At 40.5% G+C, this 26,823-nt stretch overlaps 1 protein-coding gene and 1 long non-coding RNA gene across 2 annotated transcripts in view; one reads left to right on the top strand and one right to left on the bottom strand.

The window, feature by feature from the left end:
* The window catches only part of Mpped2 (metallophosphoesterase domain containing 2), a 170,867-nt gene that overhangs the window by 81,996 nt on the left and 62,048 nt on the right, over positions 1–26,823 (top strand). Inside the window, exon 3 of the mRNA XM_035446332.1 lies at positions 5,095–5,320. Within this exon, the coding sequence (XP_035302223.1) occupies positions 5,095–5,320 (226 nt within the window). The remainder of the gene's footprint in view (positions 1–5,094; positions 5,321–26,823) is intronic.
* Positions 1,216–24,927, bottom strand: LOC113836416. Its single transcript, XR_003486594.2, has 3 exons — positions 14,927–24,927; positions 6,983–14,243; positions 1,216–3,671 (listed from the first exon to the last, which is right to left on the bottom strand). It is a non-coding gene; the product is annotated as an uncharacterized LOC113836416 (long non-coding RNA).

Genomic DNA, 26,823 nt, shown 5'->3' with positions numbered 1-26,823 from the left:
CCATCATCATCACAAGCCACAGCTACGCTAATGTCTTCTTGATGACCAGACTGTCAGAAATTGCTTAGGATCCCGTTTAGTCACTCAAACTTTTCTGTCACCCTAGTACTTTTTTCCTACTTGTATTTGAAGAAAGTATAGTTTGGAAGGTGTGGACTGGAACTTAGGTAGTAGGCCAGATGTTGGAGTCACAAATAGGACACTTTTTGAAAACTTAAACTTGGAAGAAAATGTGACATTGAGTCACATTTTGCCATAGCCTGGTATGCCAAGCCTAGTTTCTGGGATCTTTGAAGCTTTTGGCAACCCTTGGGCATGCTCATTCATTGTATCACTAAGCAAATATGAATTGTGTGCTTACCATTGGGAAGTATTAAACCTTAAGTCAAAGGGGAGATGAGTCACACATAAGAAACAAAACTAAAAACTGGATCGCCAGTAGTGACCATGTTTATTCTGCCATGCATGTGCTTCCGAAGCTTTAAACCCTGCTGCTGTTGCCATCATCACCCTGAGAACAAAAGGCAGCTGTCCAAGGTCATAAGCTAATATATGGTAGAGCCTGCAGAGCCCTCACGCTAACCCCATGCTCCTCTGCAGCCCATGTAGTGCTGGTTTAAAATTGAATCTTACGGATAGAAATTTGAAAAGCATGGCTTGGCAATACATCTATCTGAAGATGAACTGAGTATGAAGGAGGGTGTCACAGAGTGGGACAGGATGCAAAGACATCTGAGGGAGAAGAGAGGTGGCACTAGACAGGAGAGAAGGGGATCTGGAGAGTACAGCATCAGCAACCAAGAGGGTGGATATTTGCATAGACAGTGATGTCCTTGTGGTCAGATCAGCCCAGGTAAGAACTAAGAAGTAGTTTTGCTTTGTCCCTTGGGCTGTTATTAGGGATGTTCCAGGAAAGCTTTTGGAGGATAACAAAAACAGAAGCCAAATTGCCTTAGGTTGTGTGTTAGTCAGTGTAAAACTACAATGGATCATCAGGCAAAGACAGTGTGGGTCAAGCAGGAGCAACAGTAAGAGTGGGAAGGTCTGTGGAATAGTGAGCATTGAGGGATTTTTTTTTTTTAATTTTCCAGGAGGGGTGGGAAGCACTGAAATGTGTGTGTGTATGTGTGTGTGTGTGTGTGTGTGTGTGTGTGTGTGTGTGTGTGTGTCTGAGAGAGAGACAAATAGAGAGAGAGAGAGAGAAAGAGAGAGAGAGAGTCCTGCTTTTTAAATGTTAGTTCATTTTTTAAAAGTAAAAGAACTGAAGAACTTCAGTTAAGAACTGAAGTTAACATAATCTGTAGGTTAAATTTATCATCTCTGGAGTCCTTCCAGAAGTTTCAAAGCCAAATGCTGAAGCATCACGATCCATTTAGGATCATTCGTGCAGCAGGCATACCTGTTTACATGCCCGTGGTTACTTTTTCTTACTTAATTGGGATGGGTAAGTATGAACTCACAATAAAAGAAAATCCCATAAATAAAGAACTGATGCTCAAAAGGGAAGATATTTGCAGACCAAAGCAAGGTGTGTGGGGGCATGGGAGGAGCTAGATTAAGAGTTCAGTGGTTAGAAATGTCAGTTGTAACCAGGCTGGAATAATGGAAAAGTAAAGACTAAGAAACCAAGAGATCCTTTCTCCTCCTTTTTCCATGTGGTTGGCAATCCTGGGAGTTGACGAGAAACCCAGAAAAATATGGTGTCTGCTTTGGAGGATAGCAGGTGACAGGAAGATGAGGCTCTTTAGACTGTAGCAGCTGTGAGGGGCAGTTGACCCTATCTGTTTCTTTTGGAAGGACAGACATACTCTTACTCTGTAGCCCAGGGTGCTGGAACTATGTAACCTAGGCTGCCATTGAACTAGTGGCAATCCTCCAGACCCAGCCTTCTGAATTAACGTGCTCAGCCGGTGAGTCTCTGTAATGGGCCAGAACATGCTGTCTCTGGTCACTTATCTGTCTACACCAAGTATTTAGCTTTTCCCTGACTTGATGATGGCTGGTTCCCATATTTCATTCATTCATTCATTTGTTACCATTGTGGCATTGTTGCTATCCCTCTGACTTACCTGTACTGTTATTTATTAAAAAAATGTTCTGACAGTTACATATATATTTTATTACATGTATGTATGTATATATATGTGTGTGTGTGTGTGTGTGTGTGTGTGTTTAAGTTACATATGCATTTTTACATGTATATGAAAATAATGCTACAAATCATACTTCCACTACCCTCCCAACTATGCATTTAAAAAATATAGTAAGTCCTTAACATTTCTATTGAGGGTTCCTCTCCACTCCACTTAGAATAAACCTGTCTTCCGTTCCCAGGACACACTGTCTAATTCCACTGGGTAGTTCTTCGGGTCCCACAGTGCAGGGATTTCTTCCACATTAAGAAAGTAGACTATGGTCTTGCTTTTTATTCAAGTGGATCGGCCTAGATGGCCTGATCTGAATAAAATGGATAAAGGCAGGCACCTCTTTGTCTGACAATTTGAAAGTGATGCTATTTGAATACCAAGAAGCTTGAGGCTTGACTGCGGAGCCTCCAAATTAATCTAGTCTTGTGGGAAAAAAAAAGAAAGAAAGAAAGAAAATGCCATCAAGTAACAGGAGATTTGTCAGCTGCCCTGCTTACACTTTTCATATAAAACAGAAAGGTTGGCAGATTATAGATGAAAGGTCAGCTCAGCAAAAAAGAAAATCTGTCAGACAATCTCATAACACAGGTAACCCAGGGCGGAACTTGGAAACTGCTATTGGATTCTCTGAGTGAGATGAGTTTGTTGGCGTCGTGTAAATATCATCACCGCTCCTTCGGCTGTTCATTTTGGTGCCTCCTCTAGCAGAGTCTCTGAAATCTGATTTAGAAGAGGCCGAAGATGCTTGCTTTCCCGGCAACGTTTTTTTACTTCATAGAAGTTTCACCTTTTATTTTTTGTTTGTTTTCAACAGTTGAAGCAGGGGTGTGATGAGGGCAGTACTTCTTTTGACTGATGCCTTACTTTCTATCGTCCTGAACCAAAGATCTAAAACAAGGGCATAGTGAAAATCCAACACCTCTTGTGAAAGTGATGGTGACTACCAAATGAGTTTCCAGTGAGCCCATCATCACCAACAGAGGAGATAGAGAGCCACAGTGTGGACTGAACCAGTGGCTGAGTCCCCAACTCTGGCAGGACCTGCCTGGGACAGATGGATGCTCACGAAAACATTTTTAGCCTGTTCTGACTTGAAGAACTTAGGAGAATCTGTGGGTGCATTATCTAACCACAGAGCTGTGATAGCAGAGTTGTGGGGCCTCATAATTTCAGTACAGGCAGTGCTGGGAATTTGAGGCCTTGTTAATCCGTCTTTCATCTGCACTTCAAGTGCAGGGATCGAGCAAAATAGCAGCACCATTCTCAGGAGTTTGCAACACACATCACCCTCCTAATTGCCCGACTTGCATAAACATGCCTCTGAGAGCGGCTTCCCACTTCGGCTGCACTCTTCTGTACAGCCCTGCAAATAACTGAGGCCAGAGGTGTGTCACATAGCAGTGTGGGTGGGTCATCAGGTGTCCCTTGACTCCTGGCCTCCGTCATTTTCTTCCCTTGAGCCTCCCCACTACAGCACGTGCCATGCATGTGATTCCATCACCCGTAGACACTGCAAACCAAGAGCTGAAGAAAAACGTTTCATGTTATAAAACGTCACCACTGTCTTAGAAAAACAAAACGAAACAAAACACTGTGTTAGCAGCTGCCTGTGCTACTGACTGTTGGCATGGCAAGGCCTCTACAGTGCAGTCTTTACAGATTACTCTGCCAAAGTCCAAGTACCAATGGCAGAAGTCACTACCACTCCCAAGAAAAAGTCTCTCCCACTAAGCTTCCATAATTCAATTATCAACTCTGTCTTGCTGGTAAGGATCAATTCTTACAAGAGTACTTTCTCTATTTCCTACTCAGGGTAACCTTAATTCTTCCCAGAATAGCAGGCAACTTAATTTTGCATCGGACCCAGGAGTCAAGGTGGAAATATATGTGCCACTGTCCCACCCTTTTTTCCACTCCAAAATAAAATAAAATGAGCAATAGCCCAATGGCTAGTTTTGAGGAATGGGTAGAGGCAGAGCAGCAAAAAGGCATTAATCTCAGGATGGGGATGGCTGCTCGGTTCTATCTCCCCTTGGAATTTTGGTTCTTATAGCATCACCGTGAGTTATTAATATGTATGACCTGTACTTTATTCAAACATTATAAATCTATGCAGAAGTCTGGTGTTTGGGTTTTCCTTTATAGCTTTCATTCTTCTTCCCAGAATTATCTCATTTCGTCGGGAAACTTTTGCATAAAAAGCGCACACCAAGAACTCACATTTCCATAGCATAAATATTAAAAGGGGGTTAAGCTTTACAGTTTCCTCTCCCATCCCAATGGGAGGAAAGTTGCCCTTCCAATCATGGGCCCTTAATAATGTTCTGTTTACTCAGAAGCCAAAAGGTAAATGTAAAATTAGACTTGCAATCTAACATTGCAGGTTCCTTAAGATGCACTGTAGATTGCCTAGATGTGCCACATCTTTTGTTTGAAGGATGTACTAAAATGCATAACAGCATTTATGCATGCTGTTAAAAAATACTTGGTTGTCTTATTTTCTTATATTTTTAGTTGTGAGCCTAGCCTTTAATGGCTGAGCCATCTCTCCAGCCCGGTTGTGTTATTTTTCTGAGAACCAGACTGAGTCCAAGCCTTCCTTCTCTTTATCATGGTGAATCTTAAGAAAAAAAAAACAATAACTGGATAATTGTTTGTATAGATTCATCACGGTGGATCTGTAAAATCTAGAGAGAAATGGAGCTGGGAAGTTGACGCTTTCTTAGTGGCTATTTCTCTCCTTATAGCTTCCTAGTTCTGGTTTATTGTCATTTTGGTAGCATAGAAGAGTAGCCATAAATTTTGATTTACATGGAAATAGAAAGAAATGTATGATCATTTCATTCAGAAGAGCCGTCTGCTAATCACAGTCTCGGCTGTTGTATTTTGTGATGGGAAATGAATGTGCTAATTGGTGCTTTTTTTCTTCTCCTTCTTGTTATTACAGGAAACCTGCCATATGAATATAAAATTGTGATTGCTGGGAATCATGAACTGACATTTGATAAGGAGTTCATGGCAGACCTCGTTAAACAGGACTACTACCGTTTCCCCTCTGTGTCCAAATTGAAACCAGAGGATTTTGACAATGTGCAGTCCCTCCTGACAAACAGTATTTACTTGCAAGATTCAGAGATAACCGTGAAGGGATTCAGGATATATGGTGCACCTTGGTAAGTGTTAGATCCAACAGGTCGGGAATCAAGAAACCATGTCTGGATCTTAGCTACTTTAAATGGAAAATGGCTAGGATGGAAGGGAAAGTTATTGCTTCAACAAAACACATCATCCGATACTGCCAGAAATCACAGTTATTTTCATCATCAAACAGACTTCTTTGGGTGACAAGAGTAAAAGTGAGGCTTTAGCAGAAACATATGTAATTATGTAACTGGGGCTCTATGTGTGTCTATGTAGCAGAGAAAGATTTGCGAAAGCCCACCCTGTTGCTCTTGACAGATTTAGCTACTCTGAACATTTCATGAGAGTGTTCTTCTTTCAGTCGTACTGGAAGCTGTCGTGAAATGCCTTCCATATATATAAAGGTTTCTCAAGTCTTTTTATGCATCAGTTCTGTAGAGATAGCTTTTGAAACCCTAGTCTCAAAGACCCCCTGATTCTCCTCATTTCAGGAAACAAAATGAACAACAACAACAAAAACTCTTTATTTTTAAAGGGTCTACAGGTGAGTACCAGGAGTCTAGAACTGTGCTCTGGAATGCATGCATCAGGCACAGGTCTAGGGGCCTAACAGGGGGACACTGGATCGTGGTTCTGCCGGTTTGCATCTCCAGTTTTTAAAGAAGTTGCTCCACATTGAACCTTCAATTTTCTACCTTTAAAATGGTGAAAACAAATAGTATCTTTTATCCAGCCATCAAAAGATTACGTAGGTGGCACTGTCCTATGGCTTTCGAAGTGAGCCTGGTGCTTGGCTTAGAATAACAGTTACCATTTTGCTGCTCTTGACTTTGTCACTGTGTTTTTGGGTAAACTTGGGCCAGTCACTCAGCCCAGAGCAATGTTCTCATCTCTAAAATGAGAATGTTGTACTGGAGTTATCTATATCAGACAATTCCAGGATTATCTATGTGTATTGAGCAGACCAACTAACTCCCAATCTGGGCTAGAAGAGCCCCAAGTCCTTTGCTACAAGCTGAGGACAGGGCTGCTAGAAGAGTGGCAGAGTCGACTCTGATCGCCTCTCCACTCAAAGGTTTGGTTTCTCTCTGAAAAAGAAAAATCCTTTATTTCCCCCCTTGCTAATCGGTATCCGTGTCTGATAGGGAGTATGGGAAGCACATTTTTGTTTGCACTTCAACCTGACAATGACTGTGGGTTCCTCTCTAACTGCCATAAGCTGGGCACTGTTCTACGTCCATTGTTAAATCGGTTGTTTAATTTAGTCTTCAATCTGCCTATAGGCTTTAGGTACCACTGTGATTCTTAGTTGGCAAAAAGCAAACTGAGGCACACAAGGTCAAATGACCACTTAGCAAACAACAGGTAGTAAATGGTAGCCCTACTACTCTGCAAGCCTGATTACAGGGAATATAGTGTGGCTAAGGAGCTGAGTAGTGATGTATGGTAGTGCTGGTGGTAATGTGATAATTAGTGGTTATAATTTGCAGGTCCAGTTTAAATTTGGCTCTATTAAAATGCATCCATTTTTATGCATGAGAAGATGGCAGAGGGTAATAGGATAAATGGCAGACATGAGTTCTGTTCAGCTGTGATCTGAACAATGGTCTCAGGGTGAAGCAGGGTCTTGACATCACAGGTTGTGGATATGGGGCAGGATATGAGCACTTCCCACTTCCCAGTCCAGTTCTTACTCAGTCTAATAGTTGAAGAATGACCTCTGATTGTCGAGAAACTTGACGTGTTGGCTAAATCATTTCTCCAAACTCGTCTTGTGTTTTTGAACGATCTTCAGAAGGCACAGGACACTGGGCTGTTTATGAACAATCAGTGCTTTCAAAGACCCCAGATTGCTAATTACTGAAACAATGACAGGGAAATTTAAAAAAAAAAAAAAAGAAAGAAAGAAAGAATCCTGCATGGTTTAAGCTGATCCAAATCTGTTTAGGATAGAACTTAACTAAACAAAACTACAGCTGTGATGAATGAGGGGATGATTAGGATCCCGTGGCAGACATTGAAGTATCCCAAGATGTGAAAACAAGATGGTAACTAAAATACCCGGTGTGATGGGGTAGTTGGTTCATGTGGCAGATGAAGTTTATATCAGAACTAGATTACTATCATGTAAGATATTTTTAATCATTAAAAAATTAATTCAGTATTTGAGAGGGTAGTTGAGGCATATGAGATCTCCAAAAATCTTGACCCCTTGTTCCTGATGAGTGTTTCTTTATGAGGAAGTGAATCTGTAGATGGGATTTGTCCTGTCCAGTGAAATGGTTGGTACTTTGGGTTTGTTTGTTTGTTTGTTTATCAAGAATGCAGATAGTGGACAGGAGGTTTCATCTCACCCTGTCCTCCTGAAACACCAGTTGTTTGAATGGCACTATGAAGGTGTTCTGTTGAAGGGCATATTCCTCCTGAACACTGACTTGGGGATTTCTGTCTGAGCATTTCTGTGCAGGGAGGACATTTCTAGCACATACTCCTGGGGACCTTGGATGAGTTCTTTTGTCTTTGCTTTGCTTGATTTTTTAACATCCCCATGCCTTGGTTTTCTCATCTGTAAGATGAGCATCACTTCCCTCAAATCGTGGTTTTCAACATAAACCTAATGTATCCACGGTGTAGTGAAATCTGCAAGCCTCTAGTTAGCATTTGAGATGTGTAGCTGTCACCATGAGCAGTGGGGTAACTGATGTTTCCTGACCACTTTACAAGAATCTCTGCACCAGGAGTCAGATGCCTTTATTCTTACCTAGGCTCAGTCTCTACTGCTTGGGTGATGCTAGATGCGTCATGTGACCTCTGGGTTTAGGATATGAAACAGAAGAAATGATGTCTCTTCTAGGCTGTTTCACAATTCAAACACATAAATGTTCACCAAACCTAGAATCTTTAAAGATAATACATTCTGGTAGACATGGTTATTTTAACAGCTTGCATAATTCTTAACCCCTTTTACTATTAATAATTTGGATAGAAGCAAAATTTGAGTGAAATTATTTCACAGCTAGTGCTTTTTTCATTTTAGGAGTTAAGGTTTTATCATTATTTTTGTATCCCTGAGATTACCCTGCAGGCAAAGGTCTCCTCAATAGCCCATAGATATTCCAAAATAATAGAAGCTAGTTAATTAGAGGAAATGTTAAATTCTGAATTGATGATACTGGTAGTGGCTTTCACTCAAAAGCAAAAATTTAAACAAGATTCTTTACCCCTGGGATTTCCATCCTGCCCTCCATGGGTTTCTCAAAAGCGGTTGCTATCAGGCCAAGGAAATTGCTCTAACTCTTGAATTTTAAATGTATAACATTGGAGTGGATAAAGTGGATCTTTAGAAGACATGCTTAATCTACACAAGGTCCCTGGCTTGCTTGCAGTATCACCTCCCCCATAAGATAAAATAAAATAAAGATTGTTATGTGGTTTAACTTCACAAAAGGAATATTCATCTGCCTTTGTGGTATGTTTATAAACTGTGTCACAACTGAAAGACTTCCTAAAGACTAGCGAGAATACTGCTGTTTCCTGATTTATAACTTCACAGGAATTTATATACCAAAAATAGGCTGGCAATGCACCTCAGCATTCCTGAAAGTTTGCAACTGTAATGTGCCATGCTATTTACTACATCTCCAATGAAGACGATGTCAGTGTGACTCTATGGGTCTAAGAAAATTTCCTGTCCCAAACAGCAGAAGTTGTAAATGGGATGCCAGTGTGGAAGGAGAGGGGCTCCTTGGAAGGATGGCAAGTGTGGATGAGTTTTGCTGGGAGCTTCTTGGCCTTGGGAAACTTGGCAGAAACACCATTTTCTGTGTCCTATCTACATTCCTTCACCACCTCCTTCCATGAATCTAAGGAAAAGCAATCAGGCATGCTTATTAGACACTTAGCCTACAGACTTTCTTAACTTCTGCCATCCTTTCCTCATGCCCCTTTTGGGAGACAGAAGAGGGGCTTGTGTTATCAGACAGCTGGAGCAGACTCCAGCTTTGAAAGCTCACAGGCTTCCCATGCCTAGTGTTCATGCTTGGCCTCCAAGATGGCCCTCCATTTCCTCTTTCTAGCTACCCTCTGCAGCATCTTTATCAAAGGCAAAGAATAGTCAGAGGAGAAAAAAAAATCTAATCTGTCAAATATTAGCCACGGTGGCAACTAATTGCTTATCTGTCCAGACCAAAGGGGACATAGGATTTTTGAAATCATCTTCATGTTTTTGGTTACTGAACCTGTAACCAGCCTTTGCATGCATGTGGGCTTCAATTTAACTCACACACCAGAGAGGCTGTGAAAACCAACTGGGTCTTCTTTTTCTGATCTCAATTGCTCTTTTGATAACAAGAGCCTGTGTCAAAGAAGAAACAAACCCACACTTACTAAGGGATCAGCAAATCCTACTGCAAAAAGTAGACAGAACCTAGCCCGAGACCCTGGTCCTAGCGCATTCACTTGGACTAGAGTGGTTGTCTTGTTCCATGCTAGCCTGCACCTTGCTCTTCTTGCACAGAACTGGTCTCCCTGATGTTTAATGAACATGAATGGGGCTTTCCTATGTCGAGGAATTTGATCTCTTGGCTCACCAAGGCATCAGTAACAAAGAGTTTGGTTTTTTCATGTTAGAATGAACACAAGTGTGATTTGTCAGATTTAATAATTGTAGAGGAAGTGCCTTAACTTCTACAATAGGAAAATTAAATCAGGCCCAGGCTTGGTAGTTCTACAATGGCCAAAAGAGGAAGAGAGAGTCCACTGCCCTTCCTTTTCAAAGCAAGCATAAGTAGGGATTCCCCCTCCCTCCTCTCTTCCCTTCACTTGGCATCATAAACATGTTGGGTTCATCCATTCATTTAGATGTAATTTCCCGAGCATTTCTCAAAGCCAGAGTTAAGTGTTGACTCCACTCTGTGGCATAGATAATTGTGTCTGCACAGATCGCTACAAGGTTGTTCATGTTGCCTTGTTCTGATCAGGGCAGCCATGCTTCGTGGTTACCCTGTCAGAAAAGCTTCAGATGTTTTCATTTCCAATTATAAGTCCCGTAATGCATCATGTATTTTGCTGACAGTCTTCAAGTTCTTGAAATAGCAAACAAATTAACAGCAGATATTGAGTGAGAGGATTAGAAAACCAATTGGCAACTCATGATAGAACTGAGATACAGGAATGAGTGGAATGGGCTCATTTATTTTATTTTCACAGTCATACTGTGCCATTAGCTTGGGGAAAGAAGGAAAGAAAGGAATAAAAGGAGGGAGAAAGTGAGGGAGAGAGGGAAGGGAAAATCTCACAACATCTCCATGTTCAGAAGCAAAGTCTGTGTGTGCTCAGATCAGACTGTAATCACTCTTGGTTCTACACATTGTTTGCAGCGATCCCCAGCTTTTATTTCAGAGAGTTACAAAAGATATTGGCACAGAAAAATGCCGTGTGTGTGTGTGTGAGAGTGTGTGTGTGTGTGTGTGTGTGTGTGTGTGTGTGTGTATGCATGCGCACGTGTGGTGTGTTAAACAAATATGCACTCTGTTTTTACACGATTCTGTTTTAAGGCCCAAGCTAACATTTCATTTTGCTTGGCTCCAGGCCCACAGGCACAAACCTATGGCCATTCTGCCCTGGTCTAGAGTTACAGGGCTCTGTTTACATTATTGCCTGTTTCAGAATGCAGCTGACTGCTCTTAAAGCCACACAGGATCAGATTCACTTCTGGTTTTAACAACTGCCTTGTTTGTTTGAAAAAAGGAGAAAGCAAAACCGATTGGCTTTGCTTCCTACCTCCCATTGATACCCAGATCAGCACAGTAAATACCACCTCCAAGGCCAGTATATGCAGGGTTTGTTGTGTTGGATCCAACTCAGACCATTCTGCTAGCAACTCCAATCAGCCCATCCTCTGCAGCCTCTCCCTGTTGGAAGAATTACCTGTTATGGGGGAGGGGGCTAGTAGCACTCCATTAGGCTTCAAATAGCTGTGGTCACCATTTAAATCTTTGCTTGTTCGTGGCTGAGCCAGCAGCTCAGCAAACAGCATGTATAGCCTCACACTTGGAAGGTGGTATTTCACTCAGAGCCTGTACAAATGATGTCTCATTTGGGCCATCTAGCAGCTCTCAAACTCACATCATTACTCATAAGAGTTAATAAGACCCAAGATTTTCAAGCACTGATATGTCAGGTGTTGTGCAGGCTAGTTACTTTTGGACAGAGTCCAAGTTATGGCAGCAGGTAACTTGTCCAAAGTCCCAGCGCCAGTGTGAGAAATAGGACCTGGATCCAGAATTCATTTTCCAAGCTCTTTAAACTGGGATTAGTTCAGCAAGGACTTCCATCTACTCCTCAGACTGAATTAACTCAGGCAGTGACCACTCCTTATCTTTGAAGACATGGCCATTTCCATTTCGTTGCAAAAAGGCTGCCCATTAATCGAGGCCACATGAACTCTCACAGGATTCAGTGTGCTTATGGAGAGGGGCAATAGGAGTGGTGAGAAGTGAGACATGATACAATGTCTTCTGCATAGTGTACCTCAGAGACAGAGGGTTTTGAAAAAGAAAAACATCTCCATCTTCTGGTCTTTCTGCTTTGCTCCACACACACTATACATCAGGAGCCAAAAGTCCCAAGTAGAGTCCTCTGTCCCCATCTTGAGCATCTGTTACAAGAGGGGATGGGCATATGCCTTCTGCTGGCTTGGTAGCAGTGCACCCCAGTGGAAACCAAGTTGAGCTGGGCTACTGGAAATACCTGAACCATCTCATTGAGGTTTGGAAAACAGCTGGGTGTTCTTCCATCCCTTGTTTTGTATTCACAGGCTCCTCTTTCTAATCCAGAGTGGCTGCTGGTAGATGGAAGGGGATTATAATGTGGCTTTAAGTTCCGAAAACATAGCAATAACTGTTGTGCCCAATTCTGAACCCCAAAATCACCAACAGAGCCATTCTGATGCAAAAACAAAGAGTCTTTTATTATTAACAAGTTAACTGCACTAACTCAGGCCCTCTATCCTTTCCACATGGCAGGTCGGAGCAAGAAGGACCCAGGGGAACCTTGAGGCATGGAATTTATTGAGCAGTGTAAGGGGAGTATTTAGGGGTATGCAACAGTCTCAGGATTGGTGCACTTCTGGGCTTTGGTGACCTGTCCTGTGTTGATTGGTCAACTGGTTGTTATGGTCTATAGTCCCTCCCAGGGTGGTTGCTAAGCATGACAGCTAACTTCTGATTGATTCCTTGCCTCGTGGAGGGTATCTGACCTAGGGCAGCTCCTGCAAGGTCAGAAGGCTGGAAACTGCTAGATATTTTCTTCAGCCTGTCATGGCTGCTAAAGCAGGGGGCTGGTCCCTTCAATAACCAATCAGCTTTGCTCTCTGTGCTTACTCTAGGCTAGCTCAGTCCAGACCTTCTGAAGCTCAGTCCATACCTAATGAATAAATGAATGAGTGAAAAAACAGGATAATGGTAGCAGAGATATGAACTGAAGAAGGTCTACACAGATGAGATAGCAGTTGTAAGCAACAGTATTTCCAATGCAAAGCCAGACAGGATTGTGACTGTATGGAATGGAAGACCAGAGGTGGAACAGCAAAGTAGAACCAAACAGAACTCTAAGTTATATCCCTTAGCCTGCAAGAACAGATCTGTATCCTTCCTGGGCCCTGGGGAGGGTGGAGAGCACAGTGTGTCCCTAGGTGAGCATGGTTTCATAAAAGCAAGGGAAGGGGAAGGATGAACTTGACTTAGGCCCTGAGGATTTTCACAGAAAGACATCTTTATGAGCCTTGTTATTCTTGCCTCCGATGCCTTATCCCTTGCTGTGACAGGAGAGAGAACTTTCTAGTACCCTTAGGATGTTTCCCTAAGGCTGTGTTCAGGAAGGGCAGTGCAAAGATGAGATTGTTGGGAAGCAAACGAATGACCTCTGAACCTCCTCTGGAGGAGTCACGAAGTTGGCTCGCTGGGGAATCCCCACTGTCTGGATTCTGAATGTTAGCGGACCGATATTCTTCACCATTGAGTTGTGATGCATTTGATAGATGCAAAGTTCTTTGTGCTCTGCCCAATCAATGGAGGATGGATTTTCGTTTGTACATTTAGTAAGCCTATTCAGGTCCTATGGCAAGCTTAGTCCATCCATATCAGCCTGCCTGCTGCTCTGCGTTTTCTCCTATAGCTCAGATGTGTTCTTAGATCAGTCCAGGTGACTAGACTGGCTGCTTTAAAATGCTTCCAATGGTCCGAGATGAAGGTGACCTTCCTCAGATCTGAGGTTGCCCTCTCACTCTCCTCCCCTTCAGTGGGCACTGCCTCTGCATAACATCACCACAGGACTCCCTTCCCTCCTCTTCCGGCAAGACTGCAAGCTGCCAGGTGTTTCACAACAAAGTCTGAATAATCAAAGCTAGGCTGTATTCTTTGCTTGACAGGAAGAAGCCCTCTGCCCCTCTAGGCAGCTCTGCAAGAAGGCTGTCAAAGCATGATGTCACTTATTGTCTCAAGCGTTCATTTGTAAGCCTGTGGGAAGCTTGGTAGAACCCAGGCTCAACCATTTTATATTCAAGGACTTTTGCCATTGATGATTTTGTGGAAACTGGGCTAAGCCCTACTTGTTGCTTCTCTCTTCTTTTAAACCATCTGTCCCTCGTGCTAATAATTCTGGAAAGAACTTCCCAGGAGGATGACATACCCTGAGAACTTTGCTCCCTTTGTCAGACATGAGCAGGTGGTACCGGGTCTAGGAGGCAGTTCTGTAACCTCATGCAGACTCCGGCTTTCAAAAGGGGCTGTTCCAGCAAAAGTGAGTCTCAGTTTCATCAGCTTGAGTCATACCTTCATCTGTCAAATGGACATGCAGATAACTGTAGTGTGCGGGGCATCACCTACATGCACATACTTTGTATTGCATGTGTTTAAGCTTGGCCACATCGATATAGATGTGCCATCATCACTCCACCTTGGAAAACCAGAAGATTAAACATCAGAGAAGTTAAATAATTCATCTAACGACCCTAGCATCACAAAAGACAGGGAATTCTGAAAATCAGACTCTAATCTATGTGGCCCTATAGCTTTTCTGTTTTATCAGTTGTGTACTCTTCGTGGAGTTAATAAGAGAATGTGCATTTTAGCCTCCTGGGACTCATTAACTAATAAATAAAGCATTGTTTTCTTCCCTGAACGGTGAGTTTTCTGTTTTATGATGGTTGGCATTATTTTTTGTTTGTGTGTGGTCATACTAAGGTAAAAGGGGTAGTAATGAAGTAAATAGATAATTTAAGAAAATAGTTACCCCTGTGTAAGTGTGTGTGTGTGTGTGTGAGAGAGAGAGAGAGAGAGAGAGAGAGAGAGAGAGAGAGAGAGAGAGAGAGAGAGAGAGAGAGTGTCAGGAAGAAAGACAAAGGAAGAGAATTTTAAGAAGTGACTGTCGTCCACTTCCTCTGGCATGACAAGCTGCTCATGATCTGGGTAAGTGGAAGCCATTTAGGAAAGGAACCATGTATATTGCTACATTTGGGTCAAAAGCATGGAAGAGTGAATAGATGACTGTTAGATGAAGACAGATGGGACAGTTTTTAAGGTAACTGAAATGGAGTATCATTTTCAATGTATGAGTAACACTTAGCAGTGCGTTCTCACCAAAAGGAAGATAAAGGTAATCTTGGATAGTGACTGTAAATTCAGTGTGGACTGGTCCATGAGGGCTCTTCCAACTCAAGGCTAGTGGCAGATTTGAATTGTGTAAATTCTGCACAAATCAGGAAAGATGGGTTGAAAAATCTGCCTTAACTCAAGACAGGATGGAAGAAGACTGCTGAAATGTTAGAAAAAATCATCTGTTAAAATACAAACACAGAAAAAAATACAAACACAGTTACTGTAACTAACAATTGTCATTATTCCATTTGCATCAGAAAGAGGGACAGGCCATCCATGAAAAGAGAAAGCCTCTGGTATATGTAACGTCAGAATAGAGGAAATGAATCGAAGTTAGGTACTTCCTAGGTGAGGGAGAGAAAAAAAAAAAAAAAAACCCTGAGACCATGTCTGAAATTGACTGGTTAATTCAGATACTGTAGTCATAATGGGTTCACAAGGTGGACCACAGAAGGAAAAAACAGTGGTAACATTTCATATGGATTTTCAGTAAGTCGACTTTGAAGACCGAGCAAGAGTACTGTGCCTGCAAAGGGAGAGTCAGGTCCGGATGTACACACCGAGTTTTCATTCCTTCCCAATTCTGGTTACCCATTTCCTTGATACAGTATGTGCAAAGGATGCATATAAAACCGAAGGAGTAGGCTGCTGCCAGGCTGGAGGTCTGCTGACCACTGTTTGCCTCCCTGATTTGGAGACACTGTTTGTATTCAATTTAACCTACTTAAGTACTCTGACTTTCACTCCCTGCCTCCAAGTGCTCAGGAATGATGGGAGTTAGCTTGGGACACCATGGTTCTAGAAGGAGGATGGCTGAGGACAAGGGAAAATGCTTTTATTTTCTTAAATAAAAAGTCAACCCCCAACTCATTAGCTACAGTTAGGAGTTCTTGAACCACTGTGTGTATTATGTGTGCATGTGTGTGCATGTACCTGTGTTTGCACATATGCATGTACATGGTCATGTATTTGGTGTGTGTATATGTACATGTTTTGCATGTATGAGAGTTCACATGTTGCCCTGGATAGGCATGCATATGGGTACCCACAGCAGAGAGATTGGGCATCTTCTTTGATCTCTGTTGAAGCAAGGTCTCTTGCTGAGCATAGTGCTCACTGAATCACTATTCTCAGCTTTTTTAGTGCTTAGAGTAGAGAAGCTACCAAACCTACTCAGCTTTTATGTGAGTTCTGGAGATCCAAACATCAGTCCTTAGGCTTGCATAGCAAATGCTTTATCCACTGAGCCACAAAGCAAGCCTCTGGCCTCTGATTTTATTGAGAGTCCGGAATCAGTAGAAAACCCCTTCTTGTTTTTATCTTTTCAGTACAAAATATAAGATGCTTAACCAAAACCTGATCAGAAGGTATTGGTGGCAAAAAGCAGCTGGGCATGTGCCTTGGGGTTTGTAAGTCACCTCTTGTTCTTTCTTTCTCTTCAGTGTTATAATTTAAGGGGAAACAAGTTTGTTTTGAACCACTTAGGTACATTTGTAGTTTTTTTGGGGGGTAGCATTTAAAACAGATGGTACATAAGCAGCCTCAGAGAATGAGGATTGAAGGCTCAGCCGGAGGCTCTGCCTGTAATGAAACAAACTAATACTGTGTTTCCCCCAAGCTGGAGCTGGGGGACTAGATGCTTTTCTTGCTCAGATGCAAGCTTTCTTAAAACGAGATGAAAGAAGAGGTACTCACCTATTGAGCCAGCAGTAAATATACAGAAGGCCCATGAGCATCTATTTCATGTTGAATCTGACCATTAGTCATTTACACCGCTGTTACCAGAGGGGAATTCTCTGTGCTAGCCTGTTTGTAGAGCACCTTCAGAGACCTCAGAGCAGTGAGGTACTCTGTAGTTCCCAGTTCATCTTATACTCTCTTGGCCTTTGCTGCCCGCTATTAAAAGGGAAATCTGACGCCAAGTGGATCATGCTTTTCAAGGTTATTTGTTAATAGGAATTACCTTCTGCAGAGTTTGGACTCCTATTGAGAGAAGCCCGAGCCACACAGGGCCGCTTCTCCAGGTGTGTGGAGACATGGCTAATATGTAAACCACAGACTTACCAGTGTTTGGAAGGCAGTTCTGAGACTATGGATACCTCTGAGTTTTCACTTCGAATTGGTTTTGTTCTGTTTTCACAATAAACAGAATAATGGAACTATTGATAAAGCAGAATAAAGTTTAGCAGAGGATTTCCATTCCCTATGTCTCAATAAAATAGTGAACCAAATACTCTTGAGAATGACATCAGAAAAAATCTTTGTTTTGTACATGAGTGAGGGAAACAAAGAAGAAAATGTCTAGGATGATGTGCCATAACTGAGCTTCAGAAAGCTGTTTCCAACACTCATCTATCCCTTTATTTCATGTGTAGTGGAGTGCTTGTGTGAAGGCCAGAGGAAAACTTATGGGAGTCCACTTTCTCTTTCTACCCTGTAGATTCAGGGATGGAACTCAGGTCCTCAGTGGCGAGCCCTTCACCTGCTCAGCCAGCTCACCAGCCCCAGAGATGTTTTGAATGATGTTTCTCTAGAATGTTCTGTATCCAGATGGTGAATGAGAAGCTACTACCACTGCTGCTATTAATATTGATTAATAATAATGATGATTATGATGATGATAATAAGTGGAGTCAGGAGCAACCATGAGAAAAAGCTTAGCTATTTTCTGGGATTTTATTATTTGCTTTTGCTATAAATGGTATGTGCTGGATGTCTCTACAAATTTGCTCAGATGACTGAAGTGCTAGCTGTTGCTGCTATGATACTGTTATTGGTCCTTTAGTATAACTACATGCATGTGTAGTTTGAATTTCTGTGTTGACATGGCATTATTCTGCAGCAATTAACAGCCATGTTTGGTGTAAAAAGTTACACTTATTTTTTTTTCTTTTTCACAATTTTGCAGGGGTAATGCCATGCTTTAAACACATAAAGACTTATCTAGGGTTTGATGGCAGAAACTAACATTCTCTGAATAATGAGGAAAAAATAGAAAATCACTGAAGATAGAGATCATAAAATACAGTTGGCATCTGGGTGCTCAATAACAGTTTCTCCAGTATTAACAGTCCACAAATCCAAGGAAAACAACCCACAGATTTATGTTGAATGTTCCTGGACATGGAGGAATCAGTCATTTATTACGAAGCTATGTTAAGTCTGGCTTCTTTTAATTAGCGATTAGCATTTTTAAAGCTACATGCCTACCCAAATGTACAGATGTATTCTATCTAGCATTATACAAATGGCATGTGTCAGCAGAGAAGTCAAAAGCAGAAAGGGGCTTTCCTTACAGGGCAGCAGGGGTTTGTCATGCATGCCCCCCCCTTTTCCCTCATGCTCCTTTTCCTAGGATTTTGGGTGTTCTTATAGAGTAAAAGAAAAAAGTCCATATCCTGTAAATGCATCTCTGGGTAATTTGGAGATGAACTGTGTTACTGTGACTTTTGGTGTGCTTGCTTGTATCGTCTGGGGGCATTTGCTGGCCTGTGCTTGGGCCTACACTTCACAAATCATCTGTGTGACAGGTCATTACAAAGGATGGGGGAGTTGGAAGTGTTTGTGCTAATCAACAAGTGCTGGTTTTTGCCCTGCTTAAATGGAATCCTTCCCCCTAAAGCACCCAGAGCTATGCATCACACTGCTGCAAAATTGTGTTTCCCTTTTAAATCAGAGTCTCTCGAAGGCAGAACCTAGGTGTTTCTCAAGCTGGCTAATAAAAGCCAGACATCTTCAGGGGCTTGCCTTTCAATTCATTCCTAAATGTGATACCCTGGGAACCGGGACCCTGGGTCTGGTTTTCCAGGATGTGACTTCAGTGGAGGAAAGTCTGGTGCCTACCTTCGCTTATTTGTATTCTGGTGCTGTAATGTCCCCTCCTCTCATATGTCTTTGTTCTATTAATCTGTGAAACAGGGCTCAACTTGTGATTAGTCCTTGGAGCTTGTTTCTATTAATCAGTCTGCAAAACAGGTCGACTTGGATGCTTTTGTTTAAGAGCTTAACGTGTTCTTCTTGTCAAGCTGTGGTTCAGGCTGCAAGCTTTGCCTTAAACAGAACCAGGCAGTGAGATTTGGTTTTTATATGCTGATTGCATTGTCAGGGAAGAAAACACTGTGTGAAAAGACAACAGAAAAATACTATTGTAGAACTGCAGGATTAGTTTTAGGAAGGGGACACGTTTGTAGAAGATAGAACTTACATGACCTAACTCTGTTCTGCAATAAACTGCACTGTAGAGTTGACCAGAATAGAAAATAAGGCGTTGTACTTATAGCCCCAGAAATACTGTGTCAAGCAAGAGTTGCCTATTAATAATACTTTTTGTGTATTTGAAGTGTAGTTCTCTTTTGATACTTAAAGCAAACACAGTGTCCTTTAGTCACAGCTTCAGGTGATTATGAGAAGACTGAACGCTGTTTGTGAAAATTTTACTTTCTTCTTTCAACCCCTCCCTTGTTTCACTCGACGCTGCCACAGCTTAAAATGATTTTACCTATTACACAGGGGAAATTCTATCTCTCAATTTTCTTCATTATCAAGGGACAAGGACTGACCTACCTGTGGAGACTGAGTAGGTTAACAGAGTGATGGTTATAAATTGCTTCGTAAAATGCTCATTATCCCTGTTGTAAAAATTCCCCTAACTTGGATGTGCAAAGGCTGCCACTGCTGGGAAAGAATTCTGATGTGCAGCGTTTCCCAGTGTCGGCATGCTCTGGGAAAAAGACTTTTCCAGTAAAAATCTTGAGTATATTTAGCATTCATTACTTTGAAATGACTGCCCCCCAATCAAGTGTATGCAAGAAGCAGATTCTGATTCTCAAATTAAATTTGTCATCAGTGATAAATTTAGTCCTGTAAGATACTTTAATAAGTGCTTCCGTGTGATTTATTGGCTTTGCTAGTTAACATGCTTATATTATGTCTTGTACAGAATTTAGCAGAAGCAATTTCTGACTAGACCCTCCTTGATTAAAATTTAAAAATGAGAGTCTCGTTTTTGTCACGACGGTAATTATTTTAGGGCTAAATTGGAAGGTAAGCACACTGTAGTCCTGTCATCATTTAAAAAATAAAGACAGAAAAGAGGAAGAAAGATGTCAAAATGTGACGGGGAAAGCATTGAAAAGATTCTACCTCTTTATGTTTGGACATCCTGTATTCCTTTGTGTGTATGCAGAACGTCTAGGCTGTTTTATTGGCTGGGGCTTAAGATGCAACCCTTGCATATATAATCGCTAATGAGTGTCAGGATTCAGCTGCTAATTTGAAAGGCTTTGTGGCTCTTTCACCCCAGACACTAGCAGCTTCATTAGGCACTGCTTTGTCCAGCCTGACCTTTGCTGGCCTGCGGATCTCAGCTAAATACCAACATTGCACCCGCACCCTCCCACTTGAAACAGTCCAGACCAGCTCCTTCAATGCAGTGCTTATCAGAACCTGCTACTGACATAAACTTGGATGCCCTGTAGCTTGCCACATAATTAGGATTACCTTCCCCTAGAGAGGCCCTGTTTACTTAAATCCATGGGGGTGTTGGGCTGATTGGGTATTTGAATTTTAGAGCAGTTAACACATTTCTTGGTCCTCTTTTTTAATGCATTATTATAAAGCATAGATTTAAAAAATGTTTGTTCATGGCAACATGTGTGTTCCAACAGCATATATTCATGTTGTTTCTGTGAAACCAACAGTCTTTTTCCTAGACATAAAAGTACAGAAAATTTATTAATGTCATAGATAAGAAAATGAAGAGGAAAAGCTAATGGCATCATTTTCTTTGGGGTTTTGTCTTCTTGAGCTCATCCTCCTCCAAATCAAACCATGCAGGATGCAGGTGGGAAGAGCTTCATGTTTGTTTTTGTTTCTATAAATAGCCTGAGAAATCAAAAGGGCTTGACTTGTCATACTTTAGTTTGCTATTACTGTTTATTATTCAGTTATATCCAAAAGTGTGGATAAGCTTTTTGCCCATCAGTTTCAGTCTTCTAAGCCAGGGCTTATTTTGAAGGAGTTTGAATTCTCCTTCCTTTATAGAGAGAGTCATAAAATTAGGGATGAGAAAGAACTCTGATGAAATTACTTTTTCCAGTCCCTTGGCCAGTCTGATCTCCCTCCCTCTGGCATAGATAGCCCCTAGTGTTCCATGCAGCTTCCTGTGTGATAATAAGATTGAGGAGGGTCCTTGTCCAGTCCCCTCTGGAACAGGTCCCATAGTCCTTGACTTAGGGACATACATGTCAGCATACATGATAGCAATATCTCTGCTCTGTGAAAGCCTGTGCTTTCTTATGTGCAGTCTCTTTTCTTATCCTCCCGTACTTCTTAAAGCGCTGGGACTTTTTTTTTTTTTTTTTTTGAGCTTCCAGTCTGTATTGTAAACAAAGACTCAATACACACATGCATAGTTTTATTTCTGTTTTTGCATTGAAAATGACAGCATTGTTGGAGGGTTCTCGTATTATTAGCTGTGTATCTAAGACTTGCATGTGTGCTGATTTTCCGGGAATTTCACCTAATTGGGCTTCGTAAATCCTTAGCCATTGATGTTGTTGTTATGGTTGGTTTTTCGAGACAGGGGTTTCTCTCTCTAGCTTTGGAGCCTGTCCTGGAACTCCATCTGGAGACCAGGCTGGCCTCGAAATCACAGAGATCTGCCGGCCTCTGCCTTCTGAATGCTGGGATTAAATAAAGGCATGTGCCACCATCATCAGGCTCCTTAGCCATTTCTTACAGCCTATGACTAGCACTTCCAGGGATTTTATTGGTGTTGAGGCTTTGGGAGATTCCAGATACAAAAGGAAAACTATATTTGGTGTTAGATAAATAGGAATAAAATAATCCAAGTTTTTAGCTAATGACAAACTGTCATGGTTGGTTTCTGCCTAGCCCTTATCAGTTCCGTGTTGTTTGTCCATTAATGAATAAATATAGCAAATAGCCATTAACCCATACACTGCCAAAGAACTAGAACAGTGACATAATTTTATTTATTGACAAAGAACTAGAACAGTGACATAATTTTATTTATTGACAAAGAACTAGAACAGTGACATAATTTTATTTATTGATATGTTTTTCTGGAGGTGCTCTTATAGCTGTGCCCCAGGTGTACATTAATCTGTTTTTTGGGTTTGTTTTGTTTTTTGTTTTTTGCTTACTTACCCATTTCTTTTAACAGAGCTTGTTTGTGTATGTATGTGCCTATCTAAGCAACTTACAGTTATTGGTTTTGAAATTTTCAAAAATGATATTGTTGAGTTTTCTTAAAGTTATAGAGGTCTAAAGTCCTAGCAGATTAAATCTTCCACAAAAAAAACTGTGGAAAATCTGGAAAAAACAGAGGATAAATACTGGAGGGGGGGCAGCAGTGGCTATATTCAGTAGTGAAGCACTTCCACAGCATTGCAAGACCTTGGACTCTGCAGTAATTATAACCACAAATAACTATCTCAAACCCATGGGGAGCTTGGAAGATGGAGATATGGACCTTATAGGAAGCTGCTATTATCATGGAACACTCCATTTCTATAGTCTGTGCCCTGGCAGTAGCCATGGATAAGTAAAATTGTGATATGGCTAAAATTTCAACAGAATTTACTCATTTTGGCAAGAGTATCTATTTGGAAGTGCTCAGAGTAACCAGAACCACCAGAAAGTAAGGAAGATTCCCATGGTCAAGAAGGCAAAAAGAAAAACTAATAAGAGGAACACCAATTCAGAGAATAACTGGGTTGCTGCTGACCACTGACAAGTGTGTGTATGGACAGACTGATAGCCATCTGATTACAGATTATGAGCTAATAGCTACCTCGGATGTAATAGAGTTGGGAGTTTGGTTTTAACAAAGTTAATTGTCTACCAAAACAAAGCAGCAGCAGAACTCCATGGGGGACACTTAAAACATCCACCAGTGATTGTCCACGGGTGACACTTAAAGCAGCCACTAGTGTTTGACATATGAAGAGTCAGGATAATTTGACTCACTGTGAAGGGAAGTAACAACTGAAGCCAGCCTTAAGATGAATCGGATTATCAGACAATATTTCCAAGCATATATTATAATTAAACTAAGTAAAAATAAGGGAAATATGTCTGTAATGAATAAAAGTCCAACAATGTCAGAAGTAAAATAGAAAATTAAAAGCTAACCAGAAACTTTGGAATGGAAAACATAGCAATAGAAAAGATTATTCACAAGATGGGATCCATAGCCTGTCAAGTAACACAAAAAAAAGCATGAATTAACCCATAAATAACCTAACAGAAATGTCTAATTTGACCAAGAGAATTATTGAAACAATTAACAGCTTCAAAGATAAAAGATGATAGCCCAAAGTCTACATCAGTGATTTGAGACCAAGAGTAAAAGAATTTAAAAACTAATGTTCCACAAGTCCCCTGACTTTTTATATTTTATATATAAAATATATATAATATATGACTTTGTATATTTTATATACAAAGAAGTACAGCTAACTACAAGTCAGAAAAATATGAGAAACTATATTTAGCCATAACATAGTTGAATTACTTAACACCTAAGAAAAAGGAAATTATAAAATCTCTAAGATGAAAGCAAATTACATGTAAGAGAAATGATTAAAATGATGGGGGTTTGGGGGTGAGGGGAGGGAGAAGAAGAGGGGAATTACATGTGAAACAAGCCTGTTCCCTAACTTGAATTAATAAGAAGAAGAAGAAGAAAAAAAAATGATGGGGATTTTTAAAAAAAGAGTTTTAGGTATTCCATGAAATGGCATGGAGTTGACTAACTTTAATAGACTATAAAATGCTACAGATATTCAATGCAATCTTTAGAACAATAGATAAAGAAGAAATTCAAAGAGGTATAGTTAAAAAACCAATTGATAATTAAAATAGAGTTCTGGTAATTTTGAAACAACAAAAAAGCTCAAAAAGAGACTACTGAAATAAGAATAATTATGTTAATTATATTAGAAAACAAATGTTACCTAAAAAAACACATTTTAATTATAAAAAACACTTTAAATATAAAGATGCACTCTAAATGGAATACACAAATTGTTTGATGTAAATGGATGGGATTTCACAGGTTGGTACAAATGGTTAGCGTAACTGCATAGCTTTGTTAGCATCAGGCAAAGTAGATTTCTAAGAAGAGTGTTACCAAAGGTAAAAAGGGGTATTTGTAATGGAAAAAAGAGAGTCAGTTCCTCTGAAAGACACAATAATCATAAGCCTGTATGTGCTTAACCTTGAACCTTAAAAATATACAAAGAAAACAGTTACAGTGTTTAAAGAAAAGTGGTCCCACAATCATAATAGGAGATTGTAACATTCTTCTCTACTGAGTTGATTTTTAAACTAGACACATCTCTAAAAAAGGATTAGAGGCTCTGAATAACAGGACTTACTACCTGAGCCAATCAGTATTTGTGGAAGACTTCATTCTGTTACTGCAGAATGTACATTCTTTTCAAATGTCTATGCTGCTTTCCCCATTATAAACCATGCTGGACCATGAAACAAATCCCACTAAGTCTAAGATTGAAATCATGAAAAAATCCTTTCATTGCATATAGTGAATCTTAGTTGTAAATAAGTAGCAATAAGATCGACATACTACCCCACCCCACCACTAAAAAAGTAAATGACACACAACTAAATCAAAGGGGAAAAATCCTCTAATTTAGACACTTTTTCAAATTGGAAAACAGAAGCTCAGCGCATTACAATATGTGGAATATAGATAAAGCATGGCTTTCAAGAGAACTTCTTAATGCTTCCTGTTTTTAAAAAACTGGCATGTGCTGATGTATAATGTAAGAGTTTTTCATACAAATATATAATGTACTTTGAACACTGACTTGGTTCCTTTTCTACTTCTGTAACAAAGCACCATGACCAAGGCAACTTATAAAAGAAAGCATTTAATTGGGCTTACAGCTTTAGAAGGTCAGAATCCATGATGGCAGAGCAAAGGCATGATGGCAAGAGTCCCTGAGAGCTCACATCTTAATACATAAGCAGAGGCAGAGAGCACACTGGGACTGGCTTGGGCTTTTGAAATCTCAAAGCCCACCCCCAATGACACACATCTCTCAACAAGGCCACACCTCCTAATCCTTTCCAAACAGTTCCACCAACTTCAGACCAAGTATTCAAACATATGAGCCTATGGGGTTCATTCTCCTTCAATCCACCATAAGCTTATTCCCCCATATACCCCTCAATCTCCTTTTCCTCCCACCCCCTCCCATTTGTCCTCTTTCTTCCTCTGGGTTACTTTGTTGTTGTTGTTGTAATTATTGTTACTGGGGTGTGGATGTGTAATGGCTTAGTGTATGGAGGGGGTGCTTGTGTCATGGAACACATGTGGAGATCAGAGAAACTTTGTGGAGTCTGTTCTCTCCTTCAACCTTACCTGGGTTCCAGGGATTGGATTCAGGTCACCAAGCTTGTGCAAGTACCTTTACCTGGTGAGCCATCCTGCTAGCACTGGCTTCTGTGTTCTTGTTTTTTATACATACATGATTTTATGTATCCATATAAAATGTAAGCTCCACAATTGAGAGGAAAAGATGATATTCATCTTTCTGGGACTGACTTAGTTTATTTAATATGACGATCTCCATTTACATCCACTTTTTATTCAAACAATATAATTTCATTATTTTTAGTGGTGACTGAATGAAATTTCATCATATATATATACCGCATTTCCCACGTTCTTCTGTTGATGGCACCACAGTTTGTTCCATAAATTAGCTGTTTTAAAAAATATACTGCACTAAATACTAAAGTACAAGTGATTCTGTGACACAGTGACTAGGAATTCTTTAGCTAAATATGTGGGAGTGATATAACCAAGTAATATAGTAGAGCTACTTGTAGGTTGTTGAGGAACCACCATCCTAATTTCCATAGTGGTTGGGCTAGTTTACACTTCTATTAACACTCTGTAACAGTTCCCTTTTATCTGCATTGAAGGTTTTAATCTCTATAGTATAAAACATAGAGACTAAAACCAATTACTTGAGATTCCATATTGGGAGGTTACCAAAACAAAACAAAACAAAACAAAACAAAAAGCAAGCAAGATGAAGTCAATGAAACAGAATATAACATAATTAAAACTTGTTACTTGAGAAAATCTCTCAAACTGATGAGCCTTTCATGGTCAAGAAGAAAGGAGTATAAGACACCAGTGTCAAGAATGAAAAGGGGTTTTCACTGCAAAACTTTGAACCTCTAAAGAGATTCAAAGAAGGTTCATGAACAACTTTGTGCTGGCAAAGTTAAGTGCCTAGCTTCTTTAAAAATACACACTAAAGGCTGAGCAGTAGTGATGCACACCTTTAATCCCAGTACTCAGGAGGCAGAGGCAGGCAGATCTCTGTGAGTTCAAGGCCAGCTTGGTTTTTACACAGTGAGTTCCAGGACAGCCTCCAAGCTACAGAGAGAAACCCTGTCTTGAAGAAACAAAACAAAACAAAAACAAACAAACAAAAACAAAAAAAGAAAAAAAACACACAAAAAAGGAAAGAGAGAACATGCAAAATAAAGTATGAAATTTTAGTGTCTCAATATAATAATTAAACTGAATTCATTTAAAAAACTTTCAACATGAAAATGTAAGTCACAATGTCTTTAATGATGAATTTCATCAAATATTCAAAGAAGAAGAAAGACCACTTTCCATCTTATTTTATGGCCAATATACCATCTAACAGAGAGCAAAACTATTACAGAAAACTATATGATACTATGAGCAGACACTAAAATCCTTTATAAAAAACTCACAGATCAATTCCAACAACATTCAAAAGAAAGATATACTCGTTGGTTTTAAATTTATTCCAGGAATAAAATATGGGTGTGTCATTAGA

Source organism: Cricetulus griseus, chromosome 6, assembly GCF_003668045.3.
Source record: "Cricetulus griseus strain 17A/GY chromosome 6, alternate assembly CriGri-PICRH-1.0, whole genome shotgun sequence".
Lineage (NCBI taxonomy): Eukaryota > Metazoa > Chordata > Mammalia > Rodentia > Cricetidae > Cricetulus > Cricetulus griseus.
This window is presented reverse-complemented; position numbering and strand designations above follow the sequence as displayed.